This window comes from Carcharhinus amblyrhynchos, chromosome 25, assembly GCF_965287045.1.
Source record: "Carcharhinus amblyrhynchos chromosome 25, sCarAmb.v2.hapA, whole genome shotgun sequence".
In the NCBI taxonomy this organism is placed as follows: Eukaryota; Metazoa; Chordata; class Chondrichthyes; order Carcharhiniformes; family Carcharhinidae; genus Carcharhinus; species Carcharhinus amblyrhynchos.
In genome coordinates, this window is record NC_137348.1 from 13,589,212 (window position 1) to 13,615,913 (window position 26,702).

Sequence of the window (26,702 nt, forward strand, 5' to 3'; positions counted from 1 at the left end):
TCAATAAGATCATGGCTGATCTGTCGTGGCTCAGTTCCAAATTCCCGCCCTCTCCCCATAACCCTTAATCCCCTCGCTTATCAAAAACCCATCAACCCGCGTCTTAAAAATATTTAGCGAGGTAGCCTCCACCACCTCAACGGGCAGAGAATTCCAGAGATTCACCACCCTTTGAGTGAAGAAGTTCCTCCTCAACTCCGTTCTAAACCGCCCTCCCTTTATCTTGAGGCTGTGCCCCCTAGTCCTACTGTCCTTTCTGAGCGGGAAGAGTCTCTCCACCTCTATCCTATCCCTCCCATTCATCATCTTATACGTCTCAATGAGATCTCCCCTCATTCTTCTAAACTCTAACGAGTACAAGCCTAGTTTATTCAGCCTCTCCTCATAGCTCAACCCCCTCAACTCCGGCATCAGCCTAGTAAACCTCCTCTGCACTCCCTCCAAGGCCAAAATATCCTTGCGTAAGTACGGCGCCCAAAACTGCACACAGTACTCCAGCTGCGGCCTCACCAATGCCCTATACAGCCGCAGCAAGACCTCCCTACTTTTATATTCAATCCCCCTCGCTATGAAGGCCAGCATCCCATTCGCCTTCCTGACCACCTGCTGCACCTGCAAGCTGGGTTTTTGCGACTCATGCACAAGGACCCCGAGGTCCCTCTGCACCGTCGCCTGCTGCAGTTTTTCTCCACGTAAGTAATAATCCTTCCTACCATTATTCAAAGAACAAAGAACAAAGAACAACTCACCACGGGAAACAGGCCCTTCGGCCCAACGAGCCCGCGCCGCCGCATCACCCTACACCTATTCTACCCTGCATGTCTACGAATGGAACCCCTAACTTAGCCAGATTCAGGGGAGAATAGTGTCAATTTGGTAAAACCAATCAGCCTAAGAGCACATCTTTGGGGTGTGGGAGGAAACCGGAGCGCCCGGAGGAAACCCACGCAACCACAGGGAGAATGCGAAAACTCCCACAGACACAGGCCCAAATCCATGTATCTGCACAGCTAGCAGTGCTAGTCACTGAGCTGTTGCGGCGCCCGTCTACCGGTCCAGGATCAAGCACACACACTGACACGAAGTACTAGGCCACTCCCGGAACGTCCAAGAGCAGCCCACGCACGACCCATCGTGTGCATGCCCCTCGTTTGACACGAGGTGGACCTCCACCTGCGGAATAAAAAGACAAAAACGTTAATCTTACAAGCCTGCTTTTCCGGTGTCTCCTGAGGTTCTAACCTTATTTAATAGCCCCTACCATAACCCTCCATCCTTGTTTCACTCATGTGTCTATCTAACTGAACCTTAAATGAGTCCAACGTTCCTGCCTCCACCACCCTATTCGGTAGCGCGTTCCATACCCCCACAACTCTCTGCGTAAAGAGCCTTCCTCTCACTTCCAAATTATACCTCTCCCCCCTCACCCTTAAATCATGACCTCTCGTGTTTGTACCCAGTCTAGGGAGCAGTCTCTCACTATTAACTCTATCTATTCCCTTCAGTATCTTATATACCTCTATCATGTCCCCCCTCAATCTCCGTCTTTCCAAGGAGAATAGTCCCAGTTTCTCCAACCCTTCCTCATAACCCAGCCCCTCCATGCCAGGCAACATCCTGGTAAACCTCCTCTGCACCCTTTCCATAGACTCCACATCCTTCCGGTAGTAAGGTCCAAAGTGGACCACCTCGCACTTGCCAACATTAAATTCCATTTGCCAGTTCCTGGCCCATTCGCCCAGCCTATCTAGATCCTTCTGTAGACTCTCACCACCCTCCGCACAATTTGCCTTTCCACCAATTTTGGTGTCATCAGCAAATTTCGACACCCTACACTTGGTTCCCTCCTCCAGATCATCTATATAAATGGTAAATAGCTGAGGCCCCAGCACTGACCCCTGGGGCACTCCACTAGTCACCATCCGCCAATCCGAATAGCACCCATTGACCCCCACTCTCTGCCTCCTATTTGACAACCAGTCTTCTATCCACGCTAACACCCTACCCCCAACTCCATGTCCCCTGACCTTCTGCAATAACCTCTTGTGAGGTACCTTGTCAAACGCCTTCTGAAAATCAAGAAAGACCACATCCACCGGCTCTCCTCTATCCACCGCCCTAGACATCCTCATAGAACTCCAGTAAATTTGTCAGACACGACTTCCCTTTAACGAAACCGTGCTGCGTCTGCTCTATCAAGCAGTTCCCCCCAAGATGCCTTGCTATTTCCTCCTTGATGACGGATTCTAACATTTTACCTACAACAGACGTTAAACTAACAGGCCTATAATTCCCCGCCTTTTGCCTGGCACAGCTTCTTAAACAATGGCGTAACATTAGCCGTTTTCCAATCTTCCGGCACTTCCCTGGAATCCAGCGACGTCTGGAAAATAACCACCAAGGCATCCACTATCACCTCCGCTATTTCTTTCAGGACCCTCGGATGCATTCCATCCGGTCCTGGGGACTTGTCCACAATCAGCCCCTCCAGTCTGTCGAGCACCACCTCTCTAGTAACAGTAATATCATCGAGACCCTCCAGTCCTACCACCATTCCATCTCTAACATCCGGCAAGTTATTCACGTCCTCCTCTGTGAAGACCGAAACAAAAAAGTTATTCAAGACCTCAGCCATTTCCCCATCCCCTACCACCAAGTCCCCCTTCTCATCCTCTAAGGGACCAACGTTCACCCTAGCCAGCCTCTTTCTTTTTATATATTTATAAAAACTCTTGCTATCCTTTTTTATATTAAGTGCTAGCCCAGCTTCATAGTTTCTCCTATCCTTCTTTATCAACTTCTTTGTCAATCTTTGTTGACATTTAAACCTCTCCCAATCCTCTTCTCACCCACTACTCTTAGCTACTCTAAACGCCTCCGCTTTTAATTTAACACTTTCCTTCACCTCCTTCGTTATCCACAGCTTATTACCTCTCCTCCTACGGTCCTTTTTAACAATCGGAATAAATTTCTGCTGAGCACCAAGAAAGATCTCCTTAAAGATCCTCCACCGCTCCTCAGCAGACCTACCTTCCAACGCGCTCCCCCAGTCCACATTCACCAATTCTTCTCTCATCCTACCGTACTCCCCTCCGTTCAAACAAAGGACGCGCGTCCGGGAACCCACTTTCTCCTCCTCCATCTGCACCAGAAACTCCACCATACAATGATCACTCTCCCCAAGAGGATCCTTCACCGCAAGTTCCCTAATTCTACCCGCCTCATTACATAGCACCAGATCCAAGATAGCTCGCTCCCTCGTCGGCTCCAACACACACTGTTCCAGGAAACTATCCCGGCAGCATTCCAAGAACTCCTCCTCGAGCCCACCACGTCCAACATGAGTCGACCAATCAATATGCAGACTGAAATTCCCCCATAACTACGGCCGTCCCATTCCTGCACGCCGCACTTATTTGCGCTTTAACAGCCCGCCCCACCTCCAGATCATTATTTAACACATCATCAGGAGGATGGCACTTTTAACAATATCCTAGATACCAAATCTATTGGGATTGGCCACGAACTCAATCTTTTGTTTCAAGAAGTGAGTCCAGCTGGCATCACAACTCCCACAAACAAAACTACAATAATACTTTGATACAGCAATGTGCAATAATATCATTTACACGTCAATATTGTTACGACCAGGTGGGAAGGGGCGAACTGGCTCCCCACTAATCAACCTCCTTGGTTGGTCACAACATTGGTTTAAGTTTCTTGTATACAAGAATATACCTTTTCCAAGTTAGAATACATTCAACTGCTTAAGTTGCGAGCAATTAGAAGCCAATCAAAGAAAGCTTCAATGAATCAAAAAAGGCACAAATTTATTAACCTCTAAATCTGAGAAAAAAATAAAAATGCAACATTGAGCAATTAGACCATATGCAGTCATTAGGGCACACATGCACAGCAGAGTAGGCTTCTCAAAAAAGGTGACAGGTTTATTCCAAGGAGAGCGAGATATTAACTACCTGTGTCACTACCGTGACTGGGAGCCTCATTTTGGAATACTTCACCTATTGTGCATTTCCAAGATGTTTTGGATGAATCTGTCTGTGACACTCATTGTTTCAATATCCAGTATGGCTATGTCACTTCCAGAGATAGTTACGAGTTTTGATGGGCACTTGGATTATAGGAAATGTCTCTCTCACACCACTGTGAAGGTGATTTGTTGGGTTTCTCACCTTTACCTTGGAATGTGCCCTTGCATTTTCAACATTTTGTTCATAATTCAAATTCAAAAGTTTCACAGACTTGTAAAATAATATTCAAAATTAATGGGGTATAGCTTGCAACTATATAACTTATTACATTCTCCCATGTTTAACTCATCAGTAAAGAAGCAATTTAATAAGGGGGCAATTCTCTACATAGAAAACCTCTCCCGAAAATACCAATATGTCATTGATTTTTTTTTTTAAAAAACTCTGGGGTACAGTTTTCTTTATCAGTTGCAGATTTTGACATACTAGTCTCATTACAACACACTTCATAGGGTCAACAATTTTGCCCAATGAATGGTGTGCTATTGTGAATCTCCAATAGCAGAGTAAGAAATGGGTTTTAACAGAAGACGTTGGCAACATCGTACCAACTGTCTCATGACTAGGCTCAACACACAAAGCATTAATAGAAGTGAGATCTTAGGCGTTTACTACAACTAATATGTAGCTCTGTCTTTAACTGTACAATTTTCTCTTAAGGACATGAGTAAAATAGTTAACTAATGAGCTGAAACATGATAGTTAATGCTGGAATCAAACAGAAAACAAGGAGGCCATTTGGTTTTTCCTGCTTCTGCTAATTCTTTGAAAGAGCTGCCAATTAGTCACACTAACTTTCCCATCTATACTTTGGAAATAGTAATCAGAAAACTTGGCTTACTCAGTGAGTTCATGTTTGTTTAGTTTTCTCTATTCACGTCACTCATCAAGCGGGGCATACCTGGCTTTCTCAGATTTCCGTTTCTCTCCTCCCATCAGCACTCCTGGTACAATCCATGTAAACGGCTATGAAGTTAAAATAAATCATTGCAACTACTCAAAGTAGAAGTTAGAAAAGAGCATGAAATGTACAATCTGTTTTTGTCTACTTCACTGGCACTGGTTTATAAATAGTGGCATAGAGTACAACAGTAAAAATACATTGGTTAAGTTACAGGTAGACTACTGTTTGTCAAATTAAGGAACCATTCAACTCATAGGGCACAGTGTAAATTCACTATATGCTTGGATTAGGAAAGTTTTAAAAAAAGTGACTCAAGCGACTAGGAGTATTTTCACTGGGCCAGCAAAAGCCAAGGAGAAAATCTGAAATTTTCAAAAATTATGAAAAGTTTTGATAGAGTGAATAGCAAAAGACCATTTTCTCCACAGGGAAGGTGTAATGAAGGATCAACAAATTAAAATTGTCACTGAGCATTTAGAGAAATTAGAAGAAACTTATTTCGAGTGAAGATTTATGAGCACAGAAAGCTTTTGTTACAGTGAATAGTTAACTATTTCATCGTTTAAAAGGTGGCAGTGGCATAATAGCCTTGTCACTAGACAGTAATCCAGAAAGCCAGGGTAATGCTCTGGGGACCTGGGTTTGATTCACGCCGCAGCTGATGATGGGATTTGAATTCAAATCAATAAAAATTTGGAAATAAAAGTCTAATGACAAGATCATTATGCCACTGCCACCTTTAAACGATGAACCAGTCAACCATTCACTGTAACAAAACTGTAATGATGACAATGAAACGATTTCAACTATCATTAAATCCCACCTGGCTGGCTAATGCCCTTCAGAGAAGGAAATCTGCTGTCCTTAGTGGTCTGGTCTATATGCAACTCCAGGCCCACAGCAACATGGTTGACAATGTCCTCTGAAATGGCCTACAAAGCCACACAGTATTAAACCGCAAGAAAGACTACAAAGAATAAAACTGGACAAACCACTCAGCATCAACAAATGTCACCGGAAATGATAGCTGTAAACTCAAACTGATCGATCCTGCAAAGTGCTCCTCACTAACATCTAGTTTTAGAGGCTTGTGCCAAAATTTGGTCCCACAGACCAGTCAAGAAATTGCCTGACATCGTCATACTCACGGAATTATTCCCTACAGATAATGCTTCAGACACTATCTTCACCATCCCTGGGATGGTCCTGTCCCATCAGCAGGGCATACATAGCAGAGGCGGCAGCATATTGGTATACAGTCAGGAAGAGTTGCCCTGCGAGTCCTCAGCATCGACTCCAGGCCCCATGAAGAGCCCATGGCGTCAGCTCAAACATGGCAAGGGAACCTTGTTTCCACCCCTACCCTTCTTCAGCTGATGAATTGGTATTCTTCTATGTTAAACACCACTTAGAGGGAGGGTTGCAAGGGCATAGAATGTACTGCAGCTGGAGGACTTTAATGTGCATCACCAAGTGTGGCTTGGTAGCACCATTAGCGACTGATAGGACAGAGCTGCTAGACTAGGTCGGCGGTAGGTGGCGAGGAATCCATAAAAAGGGAAAAACAAAATTGACCTCATTCTCACCAAAGATTTCAGGAGATCATTCCAGGAGCATCACCAGCCACACTCAAAAATGAGGTAACAACCTGGTGAAGCTTATACTCAGCGTGCCAAAAAGCTTAAGCAGCGCGTGATAACACAAAGCAAAGCAATCTCACAACTAATGGATCAGATCAATGCTCCGCAGCCCTGCCACATACAGTCACGAATGATGGACATTTAAACAACTCACTAGAGGAGAAATCGCCAAGAAATCTCTATACTCAATGATGGGGGAGCCCAGCAAGCAGAGCAGAAGATAAGGCTGAAGAACATGCAACAGTCTTTAAGGTGAGCAGATAATCTATCTCAGCATCCTTCAGAAATCTCCAGCTTCAGATGCCAGACCAGCCAATTCGATTCACTCCACATATTAAGAAATGGCTGAAGGCACTTGATAGAATCACAGAATCCTACAGCACAGAAAGAGGCAATTCAGCCCAACGTCTGCACCAACCACAATCCCACTCAGGCCCTATCCCCATATCCCTACATATTTAGTTACTAATCCCTCTAAGCTATGCATCCTGGGACACTAAGGGGCAATTTAGAATGGCCAATCAACCTAGCCTGCACATCTTTGGACTGCAAAGGCTATGGACCATGACAATATTCCAGCAATAGTACTAAAAACTTATGCTCCAGAACTTGTTGCGATACCAGCCAAGCTGTTCCATTAACAGTTATAAGACGGGCATCTACACAACAATGTGAAAAAGTGTCCAGGTATGTCCTCTACACAAAGCAAGTTAAATCCAAACTGGTCAATTACTGCTCCATCAGGCTACTTTTGATCATCAGTGAAGTGATGGAAAGGCTCATCAACAGTCCAATCATGCAGCACTTGCTTAGCAATTACCCAATGGTGGGTAACCTATGACAGGGGCCATGTACAGGCTATCTGACTTCTGAGTATGGCACACGAGACCTTTTGGTGACCTTTGCTCAATGCAGGATTGCCACATCTGCTAATTTCCATCTGTGTAGTTTCCCACCCCCCCCCAATCGGTACGACTGAAGTGGTACACATGTAAAGCAAACGCAACTGAAGTGAGGTGCACGTGCCAGCTGGTAACTCACAACAATGACTGAGAACCATGCACTCCCTCTGCATCCAAATTATAAAAATTTATTTTGCTTCTACCATTTGAAGCTGATAGTTCTATTAATATACAAATGATTCAGAAGTTTCTATAACTCAGTATGAAATATTTGGTATGTATTAAGTAAACAAACAATCTTATTCATGGGGTAATGGTTAGTAAACAAGCCTGATTTCAATCAGGTGGCCCACTGAGATGAAGGTGGGACACTCATGTGGTCCACTCACTGCAATAACCAGATCATTGATGCTCACCTTGGGTTCCACCATAAGAAAAAGGCTATTCAGCCCTTAGAGCTGATCCACCATTGAATAACATCACGGCTGATCTAACATTCACAAAGTCCACTTTCCTGGCGTATCTCTGTAATTTCTTAATTTCCCTACTGATTAAAAATCTACCTACCTCAGCCTTGAAATGTTCAGGGATTCAACCTCCGCAGCTTCCTGGGGGAAAGAATTCCAAAGATTCACCACTCTTTGACAGAAGATACTCTTCCTCAAATCTGTCTTAAACGAGCATCGCCTTATTCTGTGACTACACACTCTGGTCCTACACACTCCCATGAGTGGGATCATCCTCTCAATGTTAACCCTGTCTAATCCCATAAGTATCTTACATGTTTCAATCATATCACCTCTCATTCTTCTGAACTCCAAGGAGTACATACCCAACTTGTTCAATCTTTCCTCATATGGCAGTCCCTCCTTATCCAGGATCATCTGAGTAAACCTGTTCTGTACCGCCTCCAATAATACATCTTTCCTTAAATAAGGGGCCCAAAACTGTACTGTATTCTAAACATGGCCTCACTAATATCTTGTACAGTTGCAGCAACACCTCTACTTTTTAACTTCAGCCTCCTTGAAATAAAAGCCAGCATTCCATTTACTTTCTCATTGTGGGGATCACTCAGCTCCTGGCCTCATTATAAGCTTGGTTCAAATATGGACAAAACAGCTGAACTCCAGGTGAGCTGAGGAGAGAGTGTGACTGCCCTCCACATCATGACAGCACCTGACCGAGTATGACATCAAGGGGACCCAGCAAAAAATGGGAGTCAGAGCGAATTAGGTGGAAAAAAACTGCTGGTTTGAGTCATAACTAGCCCAAAGGAAGATGGTGGTGGTTGGAGGAGGTCATTCATCTTAGTCCCAGGACATCACTGCAGGAGTTCCTCTGGAAAGTGTTCTAGGCCCAACCATCTTCAGCTGCTTCACTAGTGACCTTCCTTCCATCATAAAGTTGGAGGTGCGGATGTTCACTGATGACTATACAATGTTCAGCAACAATCTAGACCCCCATTATACTGAAGCAGTCCATGTACAAATGCAGCAAGACCTGGATAATATTCAGGCTTGCACTGGCAAAAGTAACATCTGCACCCTAAGAGTGCCAGGCAATGATCATTCCCAAAAAGAGAGACTATAACCATCACCTCTTGACATTCAATTGCATTATCATCACTGAATCTCTCACCATCAACATTCTGGACCTTACCATTGACCAGAAACTAAACTGAACTACCCATATAATGAGGGATGGACAATAAATGCTGGCTAGCCAGCAATGCCCACGTCCCACATTTGAATAAGAAAAATATATAAATACTCTGGTTCTAAGAGGCTAAGAATTCTGTGATTTGTAACTCACTTTCTGACTCCCCAAAGCTTGTCCATCATCTAATAGGCACGAGTCAGGAATATGATGGTATACTCTCAACTTGCCTGGATGAGTGCAGCTTCAACAACTTGACTGGCACCTCCTGCACAAACAGTGCATAGTAGCAGCTGTGTGTACTATCCATACAACACACTGCAGGAACTCAACAAGATTCCTCAGGTAGCAGTTTCCAAACCCACAACTACCACCACCTGGAAGGACAAGGGCTCCAGATGCATGGAAATCCACCATCTGCAAGTTCCCCTCCAAGCCACATGTCATACTGACTAGGAAAGTTAGCACTGCTTCTTCACTGTCATTAGGTCAAAATCCTGGAATTTCCTTCTTAACAGCACTGTGGTATACCTACACCTCATGGACTGCAGTGATTCAACGCAGTAGCTCATAAGAACATAAGAAATAGGAGCAGGAGTAGGCCATCTGGCCCTTCGAGCCTGCCCCGCCATTCAATAAGATCATGGCTGATCTGTCGTGGCTCAGTTCCACATTCCCGCCCTCTCCCCATAACCCTTAATCCCCTCTCTTATCAAAAACCCATCAACCCGCGTCTTAAAAATATTTAGCGAGGCAGCCTCCACCACCTCAACGGGCAGAGAATTCCAGAGATTCACCACCCTTTGAGTGAAGAAGTTCCTCCTCAACTCCGTTCTAAGGCATCAAAGGCATCCTGTGGAATCATGGTTATCCTGATCAGATCATCTGGTGCTGTACATTGCACAAACTCATGAATAGGCCTGAAAGCCCCGAAAAATACCCAGTCTACCTTACAGTACCCTGAAAGGGCAAAGTATCTCAACATCTGAGGAACACACGAAGCTAGCTGTAACTATGTAGTAGCAATATAATTGGTACTTGCCACTAACGGCACTGCAGTCAAACCAGAAAGATATTCTGCCTATCATACAAATGAGTGATATGGTTTATGTGTAGTGCTAGATACGAAAGGCTGTTCATCCCAAAGGCTGTTTAATTTTTTCCCTTCCGCTGTTTGGAAAAGGAAAAGGTACACAGAGTGTACCCAACCAGCCCATGCTTGCAAAACACAAAACAGTGCCCAGTTGCAATTCCAAGATTGGACAACATTTGCTAAATAATCCTCAATGTGCTAAGAATTACACTGACAATCAATTTAAGATAGTCAGTCTGGCTTGCAATGTGGTGCATTTGCATGTACTGGAAGCTACATATTTTAATACACAGTGCCCTGTCCCTTGCAGACAAAGAATATCATGCCTGTTTCAGCTGAATGAAATAAGTGACAGCTGGTTTATTCCTCAGGGCAATGGCTTTGACCAGAGTCAAGCTGCCCGTTTTAAATTTCAATCATTTAAAAAAAAAATTTGTGTGACGGATCTCTAAGTGCCCTTGAACTGAGGGCACATAAGAGTCAACCACATGGCTGTTGTCTGAAGTCACCACCATCCCTAAAGGGCATTACTCAATATGATAGGTTTTTACGACAATCAACAATGGTTCCATCATTAGACTTTTAATTTCACATTTTTTCAAATTCAAATTTCACCATCTGCTGTGGTGGGATTTGAACCCAAGTCCCCAGAGCATTACCCTGGGAATTTGAATTACTAGGCTAGTGAAAATACCACTATGCCTTCACATCCTATTTGGCAGTTAACTATCAGTCACCATTAACTGGTGCATTCTCCATGACAATGCTTCCACCGGAGTCCACCTGCCAACCAATCAGCACTCTCTTCTCGTACAGTATAAATTTGTTGTTTTCCTTTCCATTGGTATACTTGTCATTTGCTGTTATGAGTGCAAGACAAAACGTCTCTTTTTCTCAGCAACACTTGTTCTGTACACCAAACGACTATTGGATAAAATTGTTCTGAATGTCACAATGATGATAGAATCCCTACGCAGCAAGAGGCCATTCGGCACACAGAATCCACACTGACTCTCTGACAGAAAATCTTACCCAGGCCTCCTCCCTGCCCCATGCATTTACCTAATCCCTTTACCTACACATTTGGGACACCAAGGAGCAATTGAGCATGGCCAATCCACTTAACCTGCACACCTTTGGACAGTGGGATGAAGCCAGAGCACATGAAGGAAACCCACACAGACACAGGGAGAACATGCAAATTTCACACAGACAAGTCAGTTACCCAAGGCTGGAAGCGAACTCAGGTTCCTGGCGCTATAAGGTAGCAGTGCTAACCACTGTGCTACCTCAATATCAGACAATAATCAGCAGGAATCAAGAGACAAGCAATAATACCAGAATAAAGCAGTTAATAAATGATAGATTTCTTTGAATGTTAACACTTATTATAATTAGGATGGAACCATCCTTTGTGATTATTTATACAAATTACTCTTTCCATAATGCTTTTCATTGGGGCTGAGAACCTGATTCTATCAATAAAGACATTATTGATTAAGCAAATAAATTAAGATAAATTAGAATTAATTGAAACATTTAAGATCCTGAGATGTCTTGACAGGCTGGACATGAAGACAATGTTCCTGCTTGAAATGGAATCTAGAATAAGGGGTCAAAGCGGAGATGAGGTGAAAGATTTTCACTCAGGATTGAGTGTCCTTGGAACTCTGTTCCTGAAACGGTTGTGGAAACAGTCTTTAAATACGTTAAAGGCAGAGGCAGATATATTCTTGGTAAGTCAAGTGGGGGTGGAGGGGATAGGTTATTGGAGGGATGCAGATTTGAGGTTATCATCAAATTAGCCACAAATCTAATTAAATGGCAGTGCAGGCTTGAAGGGCTGAATGGCCTACTCCTGCTCCTTGTTCGTATGTTCATGTAACATGGTTGTAGAAAAAAGTGCAAATATGCACATGGTCAGATTTTCTTTGTATATTATTCATGTTTGTAGGATGATTCAACCAACCAATGATACTTAACAGATGAGGCATAATTCAAGAGCAGTCAATTTACAGTATTTAATAAAACTTTAAAAACAAAGCAGAGGAGATAGGCTTAGGATGGAGATAGGTGGAGGAAAACAACCTACAAACATGCATCTGAATGACAGATGAGTCCCTGTTCTCAGTCCTTCCTCATCCTGGTACTCTTCAAAATCTTAACTGACACATAACCAGTATATTTCAGATTGATTTTATTGCAAATTTTCTTCAAAAGATGACATACCATGAACTGGTTCTCATTCCTGATAAGATTCTCTTACCTTGATCAATTTCTGAATGGTATCCAAGCTTTGCAGAGCCAGCTGATGAGGAAACAAAATATTAATGTTTAATTTCTCTGAATGAACAAATCACATCCAACTTTTATTCAATGTGTGCATTCTTGCTCTTAATGAGCAGTGGATATCAAAAAATTTTCCATATTTTAGCCAGTTACAGCATCAGTCACTCTTGAGACAGCAACCATCCTTCTGGGATGGGATGACACTGCAGGACACGAACAACCTCTTCCTGCTGGCTGTGAAGCCAACTCCTGTTGGATGCAGGCTCAGAGGTCAAAAGTGCTCAGTATTTGACGTTAATTGGCAATCTCACTCAGGCAGATGCGAGAGGTGAAACAGTTCACACTAGTGCATTAGGGTGCTGTTCTGAGGTTAGAGTTCAAGCTCACCGCTGGCTGCTGTAAAAGCCAACTTTTGTGATACAGTCAGTGCATGTTACACTTCATCCAATAGCTCTTGATGCAGAGCAAGAATAACAAAAAATATTCCATTCTCAGGTAAATTTAAATATAACAACTTTTACACTTTTTGCTGCAAATAGCATACCTCTCTGGTGGGAATGATGACTACAGCATATGGTCCATCACTGCGCTATGAAACAAAAACAAAAGAATAGTTGAGGGATTGAGTAGCTTAATTTCCTATTATTATTTCTGCACAAGAAATATTTTTTGGTTGTAAATGTACATATAGTTCATAGGCAGTTAATTTCCTTCCATTCTCGGGTGTACAACCAGCTCACTTAAGTGTCACACGGTACAATGTATGATCCACCTCAACACACTTTTTCAGCTCTTCTCACTTGAGCTACCTTTGGAAGCTTCTGAAGGTCAGATTGTAGGACAAAATACCAACCAGCAAGATGCTCATGTGAGCTGGCATGCCAAGTAGCCACACCATATTGAGATAGTCACAACCAAGTTGGGTTGGTCATGTAGCCAGCATGCCAGATGCGTGCTTACTAAAGTGAATCAGAGAACTCAGGTCTGGGAATCTTTTTCATGGCAATCAAAGGAAATGCTGCAAGGATCCTCTTAAGACTTCACTTAGAAGCTTTGTTATCAACTTCAAGTCTTGGGAGAAACTTGCTCAGGACTGCTGCTCCTGACCTAATCAAGTCAAAAAACAAAGTGCGGTCTCTTTCATAAGTAAGTTCATACCAGAGGCAGAGAAAATGCAAGGACAGGAAATCCAATGCCAGAAATCTGTCCAAAGCCCAAACACTTGCCTTGCCCTACCCTGTCCTATTTGCAGCAGAGCCTTTCAGGCACAGATTGAACTTAGCAGTCAACTATTTACCTAGTGGAACCCTACCAAACATTCCAGAAGATGAATACAGTCATCTTCGCCTCGAAGGACAAAAAGGCAAGATTTCAGCTCATCCTGTTGTGGCCAATAAAATTGATACTGAATCCAAAATAAATTGCATTTTAATCTTACAGAGAAAAATAAAGGGGAGAAATGTATTTTCTTCCAAGCATTTTTATGTGGGTACACAAAGGAATTTCATGCAGTGATGCTCTGTTGTGAGTAGTGGGGAGCAGGGCTGAAGAGAAGTTTTCAGGCTGGTGACTGGGAAGCGATGTTTGTAGTCTGATTGATCCAACACATGCCACTTTGAGTCAAATACACAAGAACGGATTGGATTGGATTGCTGTCAAATTAGGAGGAGGTCAGGACAGGAGCAGCCAGAGCACAAGAGATCAGGATGGCTATACAGGCAGAGTAGTCTTGAATCTCTGACATGGTTGGTATTCTTCAACATTAGGGACACCAAATGCAGACTGAGCCATCACTTTGCTGAATATCTCAGGTTTAGAACATAGAACACTACAGCACAAACAGGCCCTTCGGCCCACAAGTTGCACTGATCACATCTATACCTACCAAGCCATAGAACTATCTGTAACTCCCAATCCCATTAAATCCCATGTACTCATCCAGATGTCTTTTAAAAGACCCCAGCGAGTTTGCCTCTACCATCACTGATGGCAGCCGATTCCACTCACTCACCACCCTAAGTGAAAAACTTACCCCTAACATCTCCTCTGTACTCGCTTCCCAGCACCTTAAACCTGTGTCCTCTCGTAGCGACCATTTCAGCCCTGAGAAATAGCCTCCGTGGAGACTCTGGAGAGAGTGCAGAGGAGGTTTACCAGGATGTTGCCTGGTATGGAGGGACTGGGTAATGAGGAAAGATTGAAGAAATTGGGGCTCTTTTCCCTTGAAAGACGCCGACTGAGGGGGGATCTAATAGAGGTATATAAGATTATGAAGGGTATAGATAGAGTAAACAGAGGTAAGCTATTTCCTATAATAGAGACACGTAGGACAAGGGGCCATGGACTTAAGGTGAGGGGGGAGAGGTACAACACAGATATTAGAGGGAGGTTTTTCACACAGAGGGTAGTGGGGGTATGGAATGCTCTGCCAAGTAAGATGGTGGAGGCAAACACGCTGGAATCCTTCAAGAGTAACTGAGACAGGCACATGACTGAGTTGGAGATGGGTGGATATAGGAGATCCTTTTAAATAAGGGTCATTAGCATTGGGGCGTCCCTGGTAATGTAAATGGGTATAGTATGATAATAATGTTTTTTCTCTTTTCATTCACAGGTTTTGAGTCGGTCCACCTCGTGTCCGAGGGGCATACACACGATGGGTCGTACTGGGGCTGCTCTTGGTTGTTCGAGATTGGCCTAGTGCTTCGTGTCGTTAGTGTGTGCCTAAACTGGACAAGATACTGGGCAAGACGACAGCTCAGTGACTGTCGCTGATTGCTGTGCAGACACATGGATTTGGGCCAGTGTCTGTGGGAATTTGCGCATTCTCCCCGTGCTCGCGTGGGTTTTCTCCGGGTGCTCCGGTTTCCTCCCACACCCCAAAGATGTGCTGTTAGGCTGATTGGCAGGAATAAATTGTCCCTAAATCAGTTTCCCTCAATCTGGATGGCCATAAAACATTAGACAGGGATCGTGGGTAGAGAGGTGGACTGGCGGTGTTGAGATGGCGGCGCGGGCTCGTTGGGCCGAAGGGCCTGTTTCCCGGGCTGATTTTGTTCTTTGTATTCCTCTCAACATTTTATAAACCTCTATCAGGTCGCCACTCAACCTTCGTCTCTCCAGGGAGAAGAGACCTAGCTCCCTCAACCTATCTTCGCAAGGCATGCCTCCCAATCCAGGCAACATCCTTGTAAATCTCCTCTGCACCCTCTCAATAGCTTCCACATCCTTCCTGTAGTGAGGCAACCAGAACTGTGCACAGCACTCCAAATGGGGTCCGACAAGGGTCTTATGAAGTTGCAGCATTACCTCCCGACTCCCAAACTCAATCCCTCGATTAATGAAAACCAGTACACCATAAGTCTTCTTGACCACATCCTCCATCTGCGAGGCTGATTTAAGAGTCCTATGGACCCGGACCCCAAGTTCCTTCTGCTCTTCAACACCACTAAGACTCCTACCCTTGGTATTTTACTCCTTCATCCCATTGGTCCTGCCAAAATGGACCACTACACATTTATCTGCGTTGAAGTCCATCTGCCACTTCTCCGCCCAATCTTGCATCCTATGTCACGCTGCAACTTCTGACATCCCTCCAGACTATCCACAACACCACCAACCTTCGTATCGTCGGCGAACTTACTAACCTATCCCTCCACTTCCTCATCCAGGTCATTTATGAAAATGACAAACAGCAAGGGTCCTAGAACAGATCCTTGGGGCACTCCACTGGTGACCGACCTCCATGCAGAAAAAGACACATCCACAACGACTCTCTGCCTTCTGCAGGCAAGTCAGTTCTGGATCCACAAGGCCAAAGCCCCTTGGATACCATGCCCTCTCACCTTCTCAAGTTTAGTTTGCAAACACAACCCTGAGATTTTGGTCACTTGTTTTAATTCTCTGTTCTCCTTCCACTCTGGCCTTGACCTCTTGTACTATTCTGAAGATGCCTGAGGGCCATCACCTTATCTTTTGGCAGGGTGGTTAGCAATGCTGCCTCACAGTACCAGGGACCCGGGTTTGATTCCCGGCTTAGGTCACTGTCTGTGCGGAGTATGCACTTTCTCTCTGCGTTTGTGTGGGTTTCCTCTGGTGCTCTGGTTTCCTCCTCCAGTCCGAAAGATGTGCTGGTTAGATGCATTGGCCATGCTAAATTCTCCCTCAGTGTACCTGAATAGGCGCTGGACTGTGGCGAGTAGGGGATTTTCACAGTAACTTCGTTGCAGTGTTAATGTAAGCCTACTTGTGACACTAATACACAAATAAATAAGTCAGTCTCAAGCGTTCAGGAATCAAGAGTTCAACAATTTCAGATTATAAACATTGCTTATTACTTTCCAGGCATTGTTGCAAGTAATTATTTTGCATTTACAGCTCATGATTTTTTTTTTAAACCCTTGTCCCATTAGCACGCACTTTGTCATGTCCTTTCATCCATTTTGACATTTAATCACTCTTTAATCTGTCCTTTCCTCTGCCACCTTCCCCACCCCTTTCGCAGCACCTACATTGTCTTGAAATCTGCCACACCTGTAACATTTTCCACTTCTGATGGTCAGAATGGGAAATGTTGCCCGTCTCATTCTCCACACACGCTGCTTCATCTGTGGAGTATTTTCAGCATCTGTAATACTTTGCCTATTCTTCATAGGATACACTTTCAGAATTTTCCATGGATTTTAGCAGAAACATTCTATAAACGTTTGGAGCACCATCACACCTCTTATACAAAATGGAAGATGCTGTGCAACAGTTAGCACTCAAATATTTACTGATCATCAGGCAGGTAACAACCTACCTGGATTTTCGGTCGAACAGACTGCAAGGACTGGACCAGAGGGATACCATATGCTAATGTTTTGCCTGCATATAAACAACAAAATGAGATTGGACAAGTGACAATCTGTTTCCCCTTTGCAATAATTAAATGCTGTTACACACTAATTAACCAAACCTATAATTATTGATTTAGATGAATTAGTGCAACTCAATCATCCTTCCCAAGGCAAGATATATCTTTTTTTCACTAATTTAAGAGGTATGTGAGTGGGTCATCATAATACATTTGCTGAATTGACATCTTTGTTAATCTTCTATGATTTACTAGCACCTCTCAGCACAACTTCTGCTTTTTTTAAAATTCATTCATGGGATGTGTACTTCGCTGACTGGGCCAGCATTTATTGCCCATCCCTGAGAGCATTTAAGAGTCAACCAATTTGCTGAGACTCTGAAGTCACATGTAGGCCAGACCAGGTAAGGACAGCAGACTTCCTTCCCTAAAGGACATTAGTGAACCACATGAGTTTTTACAACAATCGACAATAGTTCCACGGTCATCATTAGACTTAATTGCAGATTTTTATTGAATTCAAATTACACCATCTGCCATGGTAGGATTTGCACCCGGGTCCCCAGACCACTACGAGTCTAGTGACAAAACCATGACGCCACTACCACTGTAACCGGTCACTGAAAAGATTCATGCCCACAAAAAGACATTTTTGTCAAAGCATTTCACCTTAAACTCAGCAGGACAATTGGCAAAATACCAATGCAAGTGAAAATTTATACTGTGTGAGAAGAGAGTGTTATTGGTTGGGAAGTGGACTCTGATTGGTAGAAGTATTGCTATGGCGAATACACTAGTTGATGGTCACTTTTTTTCAGTAATTCTCAAGTTCTGTATTACCAAATAACAATTTGAAAACTCTCTATTGTAGTGTTAGTTGTCATATGCTGGGGCCTTGATCCCACTAATATACAGGATTTTAATCATGTAGCACAATGCAAATTATTCAAGATTCTCAAACTGTTATTTAAAATTGCACATCCACATTTTAAATTTGCTGAGATCAACCATGAGTGGGTACACAATGATCGTATGAATAGTCGGCAATATTACTTTCGAAGGTCCTGCATTATATTTAATCATATGCATCTCAGATGACATTCAACATGCTTGCTGTTTGTATATGTCGCTATTTTTCTTCCAGCAACAATATATTTTGGTATTCAATGAAAGACACGCATCCTATAAAATGCGTAATTTCGAAAGTTTTAAATAAGCTTATGAATCTAAAGTTAATGTTTCATTTATTGTAAAAACTAAGAACATTGCTACATACTAATAACATCTCAATATCATAGCTAACAGCCACGATGTGGAGATGCTGGCATTGGACCGGGATGGACACAGTAAGAAGTCTCACAACACCAGGTTAAAGTCCAATAGGTTTATTTGGTATCATGAGCTTTCGGAGCACTGCTCCTTCATCAGGTGAGTGAAGTGTTGCAAGACTTCTCACTATAGCTAACAGCAACAGCTAGTAAAGGATCATTCACATTTTTCAGAGACAATTATCCTTGTGTCTCATTCTTATTGACTTCTTTTCCTATTTCAGCTGTTGGTAGCCATTTTTGTATACATAAAATAGTTAAACAAAACAATAATTACCTGAGCCAGTTTGTGATTGTATCAGAGCATCCTTCCCATCCAGCAACACAGGGATTGCTCGTTTCTGAATGCTTCAGGGAAAAGAAGTTTGTTATGATGGATTTTTAAAAAAAAATCAAACTAGGAGAATAAATATTCTCTCTTCAGATTAAGTTATTGTATGAAACCAAAATCCCCTGAATTGCAAGTACAGATATATGCCTCCATATACCGATCCGTTATTTGCAGGCTGGCCTTAGATTTTGACAAATAAATCCACTTGTTTAAGATGAGCTTCCAGAAACAAACACAAACAGTTGATTCTACAGGTCAGTGGGTTATATGAATTGAGCATTGGTAAGAATCCCCTTAAAAAGTAACATATCTTTTAACCATAGTTATCAAGGAACTAAGGGTCCTTACCTGGTCATGTTACAGAGCTTGAGGACATTGTGGAGTGTAGAGACCTGAACAATAAGGCAGAAAAATAAACTTCTTTCAAACAAAATGATGAATTTTGCACAGTGAATCTGAATTAAAATGATCCTCTAGTCCTCAACCACACAAACTAATTATGACTCATCACTAATTGCAAGCCTCCTCACATAGTAGCTCTTGTAAATTAGTGGTACAGATGAGAATTGGTCCACAGGGCTGTTATATTAATAGAGCAGTTACTTACTTCCCATACAAATGTACTAAATTTGATCTAGGATGAGACTGTTCATTTCATTTCAGCTCATATTGTTCATACTTACTCTAAAAAAAACATCAGACCTCAAAATCAGAAGTACTGTAATCAGCATTACTCCAGTAGCAAATCATTAAGGACCCACACAGATAACAAATAGTCCAAGTTTAGCTCATTACTTTTGAGTCTTGTGACTAAATAATCCATGGCAGAGAAACCCTCCACCTACCATGTGTGGATGGAGACTGAGCTCACCAAAAGAGTCAGTTGTAAAAATCTTTTCATTCAACGTTTTCACGGTGCATCTGAGAATAAAAATCAGAACAATCAGTTGGTTTTAAGTGATAAATCCCATGTGTATTACTAAATATGTCTTCAGATTGATTATGTAATGGAACTATTACAAATTCCCAATTGATTTGCCATATTATCTTCTCTGTCGGGGGAATTAGCAGGTTGAAGAAGAAAACCAAAAATTAAGTTCTTCCCTTCTCTTGTGAAGGTGTTTATTCAAATTAGAGTATGTTTCCATGGATACCTCTAACACCTGTCCAATGGTCTTTTATCACGTGGGTTTTATGAACCCTTTTGTTCCAGTGATAGGAGACCAGATAATTCAATCAGATCAGGAATCACAACATAGCAATAACATTCTTACAATTCCAAGTTCTACCACTCTCTCTGTTTCACATGATCCATCTCTGATTCTTCCTTTCCCTTTTATGACTTTTCTGTCTCCATTTCTGGAAATAGGCTATCAGCCAGTATTCATTAGAACCCCAATGACTCCCACAGATAACTCGACTACACTTTCTCACACTCTACATACATCCTAAGAGGACTTCACTCCATTCTCCAAATTTCTCCTTTACATAACACAACTTTTCCACAACAGTGCTTCTGAGATAGCGTCAGGGTGGCACAGTGGTTATCACTGTTGCCTCACATCTCCAAGGATCTGGGTTCAATTCCCGCCTTGGGTCACTGCCTGTACAGAATTTGCACATTCTTCCCATCTCTGCATGGGTTTCCTCTGGGTGCCCCAGTTTCCTCCCCACTCCAAAGATTTGTGGGTTAGCTGATTGGCCAAGCAAAATTGCCCCTTAGTGCCCAGGGCTGTGTAGGTTAGAGGGATTAGTGGGGTAAAAGAGTGGGGTAGTGGGATAAGGCCCATGTGGGATTGTTGTTGGTGCAGACTCAATGGGCTGAATGGCCTCCTCCTGCACTGTAGGGTCTCTATGATTTCTATGAGATATCCTCTATTTTCCTCACAACTGAGGGCCACCTCACACACCCCACCCCACAACTGACAAATCCCTCCAACCACGTCAGCCACAGAGGCCACACTTCTGCTGTCACCCATTCCCCTCCCTCTCAGAGACACATTGGGGTCCTCTTGTCCTCGGCTTCCACCTCACTAGCCTCCGTGTTCACTGATCATTCCTGAATTTTCTGCCAGTTTCAACTGGATGTCACCACCAAACAAATCTTCCCTTCGCCTCTTCTTTCAACATTCCAAAGGAATCATTCCTTCCATGATACCCCGGTCCACTACTCTGTCACTTCAAACACCCCAATCCTTTTCCATGGCTGCTTTCAGTGCAAACACAGGAGATGTTACACCTGCCCGCTTACTTCCTGTCTCATCATCCAAGATCTCAAACACCCCTCCCAAGTGAAACAGAAATGTACATGCCCATCTTTTAATCTCAACCGCTGTATTCACTGATCACAATGTAATCACCACGTGGTCTCCTCTACAATGGCTCATTCACATTTCTGTCCTTTACCTGCTGCACAGTCCCAGTAAGGTTCGATATGAGCTCCAGGAAAAGCACTTCAGGTGCAATTCTTCCAGGGAGACATAAGCAGAGGCCAGTTAACTGGCTCCCCACTGGGCTCCAAGGCCTCCACGTATCACCAGCCATTGGATTTCCGGTGTCAGCAGCTCCGCCACTATTTCTAGCGCGGAGCTTATTTAAATATTATCCTCATTTGAATCTGAAGTCCTCGGGCCTGCCAGCCTCTCCCCTTCCCCAGGAGTGGTTCACTCTAGCGGGGTTTACAATAGCACCCTACTAACTGGGAGCTGGCGGCCCGGCCCCACTGGAGTGAAGGGGTTGGGCTGCCAGCTTCCTGTTAGTGGGCATCAGGCATCACCTAGAGGGGCAAGACCTATTGAGGGCAGGGTCCTACTGCCACTTTGTGCTTGGGATCAGTGATGGAGAGAGGGTGGACAGTGATCAGGCCTGGACATCAGGGTGCGGAGAGGGAGTCGGCACTGACCTAGAGATTTGGGTGTGTGTGTGTGTGTGTGTGTGTGTGTGGTGGAGGATTTGGAGAGAGAGTGATGCAGGGTTGGGGGCTGGGCAGCAATGCGGAGCTACTGCACATGTGCTGATTTCTGTTGTGACAGATTGGTGCATGTGCAGTGGCCCACTCAGCACTATGCTGCCAGCCCCTCAGGTAGGAATAGGCCCTACCCCTGGATTTTTATGGTGATTCACGCTGAGTTACTTTGCAATGCAGAGTGCAGAAGTTTCAGTCCGAAACTCCTCATGAAAAAAAAAACCAGTGGGATTTACTCCAGTTTTTACTCGATTTCAGCACTTTGAATTTTTTTTTGGAGAATCCTGACCTTCATCTTTCAAATATTACTTTACACTGCTGAGCTCAACAATTTCAGACCATAAGCTCCATCTCCCATTTTGTCTTCTTTGCTCGTTTCATTCTTTCCTTTCAGTCAGCAGCACATCTCCTCGAGGCACATTTTCTGTTTCTTTTCTTGCCCCATCACCATTCCCTTTGGTCTGGAAGACTAAATGTCCTGTCATCCAAACCCTCGTTTTCCTATCACAGTTTATCCTTCTGTCCTTGTCATACCCATTCCTTGCTGAAAGCCAATCACATCTCGAACTATGCCCAGTTCCGATGAAAGCCTGAAATGTCAGCTCTGTTTTTCTCTGTAGGTACTGCCTGACCAACGGAGTTTTCCCGCATTTTCTGTTTTCATTTCATATTGCCAGCATCTGCAGTATTCTGCTTTTCAATTTTTATTCTTACAATAATTTAATCTACATACATTTTGGGGAAAAAAAATTACTTTCCTGATCAAGAATGGGGAGGGGAGGTGATGGTTGCTTTGGTATGTTCCATCCCACTTTCCAGTTTAAAAAAAACAAAGCTGTGTTTTTTTTTGGGGGGATGGGAGGGGGGAATTGCATTTCATTAAGAATCTCCTATTTTACGATCCTACCTTGATATCTCTGGGATCTTAGGGTTGTGTCTAAACAAAGAGGAGGTTTTCACAGGAGCCACTTTCTTCTCTTGTTTATCTAACGGATCTTCTGGGACTTTCTTCCTCTTTGGAGCCAGGCTGGGTAACTGTTGTTTCTCAGCACTCTTGTATTTTCTTTTTGTGGCTGGAATTGTTTGGTTTGGGCTCTTTAAAGAGGAAGGGCCACTTCTCGGGCTCCCCTGTAATTGATGATTCCCTTCATTGGGCTGTGTCTGTTTCTGAAAGCAGAAGCAAAAACATCACATTTTAAAGATCAAATGCAATGAGAGCAAAGAAAAGTTTTGCATTTAACATATCTTACTCCTCTCCTGCAACTCCCTGCATAAAATTAACTTTTCTGCATTGACAGAGGGTTGCTTTATATCACAAGGACATGACTAGAAGTTAAAAATTCAATATTTGTGGCAGCAAGAATTGTATTACCTGAACCACTGAAAGTGTTACAAACACAAAATTTATGAGATTACGTTTTGGAGCTAGACTTGTCTCTTTAATTGAAGGTAAAAGTAGAGGAATGAAGGGATAAAGGAGTCTATGTAACCTGGATTCTGCCTGACACGCTTGGCTGCCCAGTTTGTTAAAAGTTTAAAGGGGATCCCACATTATTTTACTGAGAAGGTGGTGCAAGATATTCACACCTGTACAAAATAGCAAGAACACCTGGTGATGATTGTGGATAAGTATTAGTCTCCAAGTTTCACAGGAATTGTTAGGAATGTCAGGGGTTGCAGTTAAAGTTAAAAGTTAAAGTGTATTTATTAGTCACAAGTAAGGCTTATGTTAACATTGCAACGAAGTTACTGTGAAATTTCCCCTAATCGCCACAGACTGGCACCTTTTTGAGACAACGCACCTAAACAGCACGTCTTTCAGAATGCGGGAGGAAACTGCAGCAACCGGAAGAAACCCATGCAGACATGGGGAGAACATGCAAACTCCACACAAACAAACAGTGATCCAAGCTAGGAATTGAACTCGGGTCCCTGCCTCCGAAGCAGCAGTGCTAACCACTGTTGTACCATGTCGCCCAAGTTTTGTAGGTATAGAGACAGCGAGCCAATCTCTATTGTTTATTTTGAAGAGTGCGGGGGAAAGTCACATTCGGATTGAACGGACCAAGTTGAGGATGTAAGTGAGACTGGAAGACTTGCCTAGCTTGGGATAAAAGGTGGAATCTGCAGGGTACCCCTCATTGTGAAAGTCAGTTTAGAACTTCAAAGTTATTCAGCTTGAAAACAAACAAAGTAAACCATCAGGAGCTAAGAATAACTTTGGACTGGTTCCTGGAGAATGAAGTATTCACTTAAGGTAGAATAAAGTACAACTATGGAGGAGGATATTAGTCATTTTAAAGGTTAAATGGGGATCTTTTCTGGAGCTTCGAGTACAAGTTGTCTACTGAATAGTCTTTATACAATGTTAGTTTTAGTTTGTAACACAGTAAAAGTCTTAAAACTTGAAATCTCGTCACATGGTCTTTCCAGTTAGTCACTGGAAATTCAATAATCCTTTTTAAAGTTACCAGTCTCTAAGGGAGTCATAATAAATGATATAGAAATGCAAAAGCAGTTTTATGTTGCATCTGATTTGTGATACTCGTCCTAGAAATCTCAATGCTGTTATCAAAAAAAACAAAGACTATCTTTACTTAAACCATCAACCGTTTTAATACCATTCCTAATCAAAAGAAAATAATTATTCTGAGAGACACAAGTGACACTGTCAAAGATGCATTTAAACCCTGTCCTAGCTGCCCTCAGAAGGTGGTGAGAATATTTACTATCATTCCCTCTTACCCTAAGACCAAGAAAATGGAGGTGGGCACTCAAGGACATTAAAAGCCAAATCACATTTGCGAATGAGAGTCACGTGCAGACTAGATCGGGGTGGAAGATACCGTTTCTTGAAGGATGCTGATGAACATTTTTAATACCATCTGGCAACTTTCATGTTTTCTTTCTGGTGGTGACCCACAAATTAGGAGACTTATTGAATTTAATATCACAATTTGTCCTGGTGGGATTTTAACCCTTAAGCTCTTGGGCTCAATATCGTAGTCACTACACAACCAAACATCTCTAAGTTAAACAGATTGTTCTCCACTCATGTCTGAATGCCTCCAAAAAACACAATACCTACAAAATGGTACAAAACATGCTCTATATGGCTGACTGATGACAATGTTGCATGTAAAATGTTAGGCATATCCTTCATTTTCCTGATTTTTCTTTATTTCATTTATTATTATCACATGTTTTAACATATAGTGAAAAGTATTGTTTCTTGTATACTATACAAAATATACCATTCATAGACAAAGAAAGGAGAGAGTGCAGAATGTAGTGTTACAGTCATAGCTATGGTGTAGAGAAAGATCAATTCAATGCGAAGTAGGTCCATTCAAAAGTCTGACAGCAGCACAGAAGAAGCTGTTCTTGAGTGGTTGGTAGGTGACCTCAGACTTTTGTATCTTTTTCCCCGATGGAAGAAAGCGGAAGAGAGAATGCCCGGAGTGCGTGGGGCCCTTAGTTATGCTGGCTGCTTTACCAAGGCAGTGGGAAGTGTGGACAGAGTCAATGGACGGAAGGCTGGGTTGCGTGATGGATTGGGCTACATTCACAACGTTTTGTAGTTTCTTGTGGTCTTGGGCAGAGCAGAAGAAGCCATATCAAGTTGTGATACAACCAGAAAAAAACGCTTTTCATGGTGCATCTGTAAAAGTTGGTAAGAGTCATAGTTTACATGCCAAATTTCCTTAGTCTTCTGAGAAAGTAGGCGTTGGTGGGCTTTCTTTACTAAAGTATCGGCATGGGAGGGGATCAGAACAGTTTGTTGGTCATCTGGACGCCTAAAAACGTGAAGCTCTTGACTATTTCTACTTCGATTCCGTTGATGTAGACAGGGGCATGTTCTCCAGTACACTTCCTGAAGTCAATGACAATCTCCTTTGTTTTGTTGACACTGAGGAAGGGATTATTTTTGCCATACCAGTTCACCAGACTTTCTTTATAAATTAAGAAGTTTTTTTCCGAACATCGACTTGAGTTATTCCAGTGGTAGAAAGAAATGAAGTGTAAATTATAACAGTGATGATTTTTTAAATAAAACATAGCTGAAGTAAAATAAAAAATAAGCCAATGGCTTATGGGTGGTGTTACTTATGGACACAAATAAAACTCTGTCTCTCGACCTTCATCCACATTGTCTTTCAATATTTAATTGTAGTAATCTATGAAGAAAAGCTGCATTATGTGCTTTTGTGGACCTCTAAGAGGTTTCTGCCAACCAAGTCTCACAGAATAAACAGCAAATATTTAATTCTTGAACAAAATCAGTAAAACGTTAAGTGATTTATCCACTGCTGGGCACAAATTGGTGCTATGTTGCCCTGCATTACAAAATATTTAACTGGTTGTGAAGCATTTTAGTCTGTCCCAAGGACACAAGTGGTACATCAATGCAAGCTCTTTCACAATAGCAACTTGGAAACAGCAATTCAAGCAAATTGCCGATGATGCCACAACTACGCTGAGGGACAGTGACAAACAAACACAGCCCAGATGTTACAGAAGGAGGAATTAAAAGTACATGTTTGCCAGACAATAGCAGCTGAAATTTAACATAAGACCATATGACATAGGAGCAGAATTAGGTCACTTGGCCCATCGAGTCTGCTGCGCTATTCAATCATGGCTGATATTTTTCTCATCCTCATTCTTCTGCCTTTTCCTCATA

At 42.8% G+C, this 26,702-nt stretch overlaps 1 protein-coding gene across 2 annotated transcripts in view; it reads right to left on the reverse strand.

Annotated features, from left to right (window-relative positions):
* Positions 1 to 26,702, reverse strand: part of ddx31 (DEAD (Asp-Glu-Ala-Asp) box polypeptide 31) — a 120,724-nt gene that overhangs the window by 90,915 nt on the left and 3,107 nt on the right. For both annotated transcript variants that reach the window (XM_080211965.1, XM_080211966.1), the window contains exons 2-9: positions 22,926 to 23,185; positions 19,899 to 19,974; positions 19,402 to 19,445; positions 19,000 to 19,070; positions 17,341 to 17,405; positions 13,084 to 13,128; positions 12,517 to 12,558; positions 4,954 to 5,018 (exon numbers count right to left, since the gene is read on the reverse strand). In XM_080211965.1, the coding sequence (XP_080068091.1) occupies positions 4,954 to 5,018; positions 12,517 to 12,558; positions 13,084 to 13,128; positions 17,341 to 17,405; positions 19,000 to 19,070; positions 19,402 to 19,445; positions 19,899 to 19,974; positions 22,926 to 23,185 (668 nt within the window). The remainder of the gene's footprint in view (positions 1 to 4,953; positions 5,019 to 12,516; positions 12,559 to 13,083; positions 13,129 to 17,340; positions 17,406 to 18,999; positions 19,071 to 19,401; positions 19,446 to 19,898; positions 19,975 to 22,925; positions 23,186 to 26,702) is intronic.